The 2,020-nt window shown below is 48.0% G+C and overlaps 1 protein-coding gene across 1 annotated transcript in view; it reads right to left on the bottom strand.

Annotated features, from left to right (window-relative positions):
• The window catches only part of B3gat3 (beta-1,3-glucuronyltransferase 3), a 5,737-nt gene extending 4,534 nt beyond the window's left edge, over positions 1-1,203 (bottom strand). The window contains exon 1 of the mRNA XM_013029299.1: positions 936-1,203. Within this exon, the coding sequence (XP_012884753.1) occupies positions 936-1,174 (239 nt within the window). The 5' untranslated portion in view covers positions 1,175-1,203. The remainder of the gene's footprint in view (positions 1-935) is intronic.
• Between the last annotated feature and the right edge of the window lie 817 nt (positions 1,204-2,020).

The raw sequence follows: 2,020 nt of genomic DNA, 5'->3' as shown, positions 1-2,020 counted from the left end.
GGTTTTCTGGTGATTTATTGGAGATAGGAGTCTCATGGTCTCTCCTGCCCGGGCTGGCTTTGAACTGTGATCCTCAGATCTCAGCCTCCTGAGTAGGTAGGATTACAGGCGTGAGCCACCAGCGCTCGGCCTGTGAGATTCTTATTTCCAATTAACCAGCAGAAAACCAGAAGTGGAACTGTGGCTCAAAGTGGTAGACCACTAGCCTTGAGCAAAAGAGCTCAGGGACAGCACCAGGGCCCTGAGTTCAAGGCCTACAAACACCACCAACAATAACAAAAAAACCCAGCAGAAATTTTATATACTTATTAGTACACTGTTATGTTCTTTAAAAAGATCCATTTTCCCACAACTTTTTTTTTTTTGTCAGTCATGGGGCTTGAACTCTGGGCTTGGGCGCTTCCCCTCAGCTCTTCAGCTCAAGGCTAGCATTCTACCACTTGAGCTACAGTGCCACTTCCGGTTTTCTGGTGGTTTATTGGAGATAGGAGTCTCACGGTCTCTCCTGCCCGGGGTTGCTTTGAACCGAGATCCTCAGATCTCAGCCTCCTGAGTAGCTAGGATTACAGGCGTGAGCCACCAGCGCCTGGCCTTCCCACAACTTATAGCTCATTTATGGTATTGTTTGGCAGCTCTAGTTTACAAACATCCCCTACCCCAGCATCTGCCCCAATTCATCATCATCTTTTTTTTTTTTTTTTTGCTAGTTCTGGGGCTTGAATTCAGGGTCTAGGCACTGTCCCTGAGCTTCTTTTGCTCAAGGCTAGTACCTACCACTTGAGCCACAGCTCCACTTCCAGCTTATTCTGTTTATGTGATACTGGGGAATAGAACCCAGGGCTTCATGCGTGTTAAGCAAGCACTCTACCACTAAGCCACATTCCCAGCCCCCAACCCTTGGTTGATGCATCCCTCTGCTACAACACAACCCATACCTGGCATAGGTGGGGGTAATGACATAGATAGTAGGCAAGACCTCAGGTTCAGGGGGCTGGGCAGGGGCAGGGGGTGGGCGACGGAGATCTGCTTGCAGCTGGGAAATCCTCAGATCCTTCTGCCGGAGCTGCTCAGCTGCTGCCCGCAGGGGAGGGAGGCAGTCACATGGCTGGCCTGGTCCCAGGAAGCACCAATAGGGAAAGGGAGTGGGGACAGAGAACCATAAAATGTTCAGCATCCTAATGGGACAAAAAAAATCTTTTCATTAACTCACAGCCAAGACCCCTTACAATTTTATTTTAGCATTTGCTACAGCTCTGGAATGCACTGCTTCAATCGGCAGCATCCTACTACGTAGTCCAGGCTGACTTAGAACTCTCGACCTTCTAGCTTCTGACCCCTGAATACTGGAATGTACTGCAGTGCCCTAAACCACCACATTCCCCCCCCATCCTCCCTTGCAGGTAGAATCAAGGGCCTTGCACTACCAGGCAGGTGCTCTACCACTAAGCTCCTCGCCTAGACAATCTAACATTTTCAAGTTGGACACAGAGCTACTAATCTGTCTTTATCCTTTCTACCAATGGTCTTAATGTTACAATCTAGATTTCTAAGGAACTCATCAATGTTCCTTTTTTTTTTTTTTTTGGTTGGTCATGCAGCTTGAACTCTGGGCCTTGGGTGCTGAGCGTTTCAACTCAAGGCAAGCACTCTACCACTTGAACCACAGGACCACTTCCGGCTTTTTTCTGCTTATGTGGTGCTGAGGAATCGAACCCAGGGCCGCATGCATGCAAGGCAAGCGCTCTACCACTGAGCCAACTTCCCAGCCCCTCATCAATATTCCCTTTAATCAAACCAATATACTTGAGGACCATGCAGTGGCACTATCCTTAAAACCCTGTATAAGAGGTGGAGTTCAGTCTGCTCCCTGGGTTGTGTGACCACAGTTCTGTCATTAAATCCACTGGTTCCACCACCGGATCCTCCTAGGAAAACACAGACTAGACCCTGTGCTAACAGACCTTTCATTTTTAATGGAAGACACTAAACAAAGAAACAAATTGTTTTAAAAAAAATCGTT

The sequence above is a fragment of the Dipodomys ordii genome, unplaced genomic scaffold (genome assembly GCF_000151885.1).
Source record: "Dipodomys ordii isolate 6190 unplaced genomic scaffold, Dord_2.0 Scaffold117, whole genome shotgun sequence".
Taxonomy (NCBI): domain Eukaryota; kingdom Metazoa; phylum Chordata; class Mammalia; order Rodentia; family Heteromyidae; genus Dipodomys; species Dipodomys ordii.
Note: the sequence above shows the minus strand (reverse complement) of the source record. Positions and strands in the feature narration are given on the sequence as shown.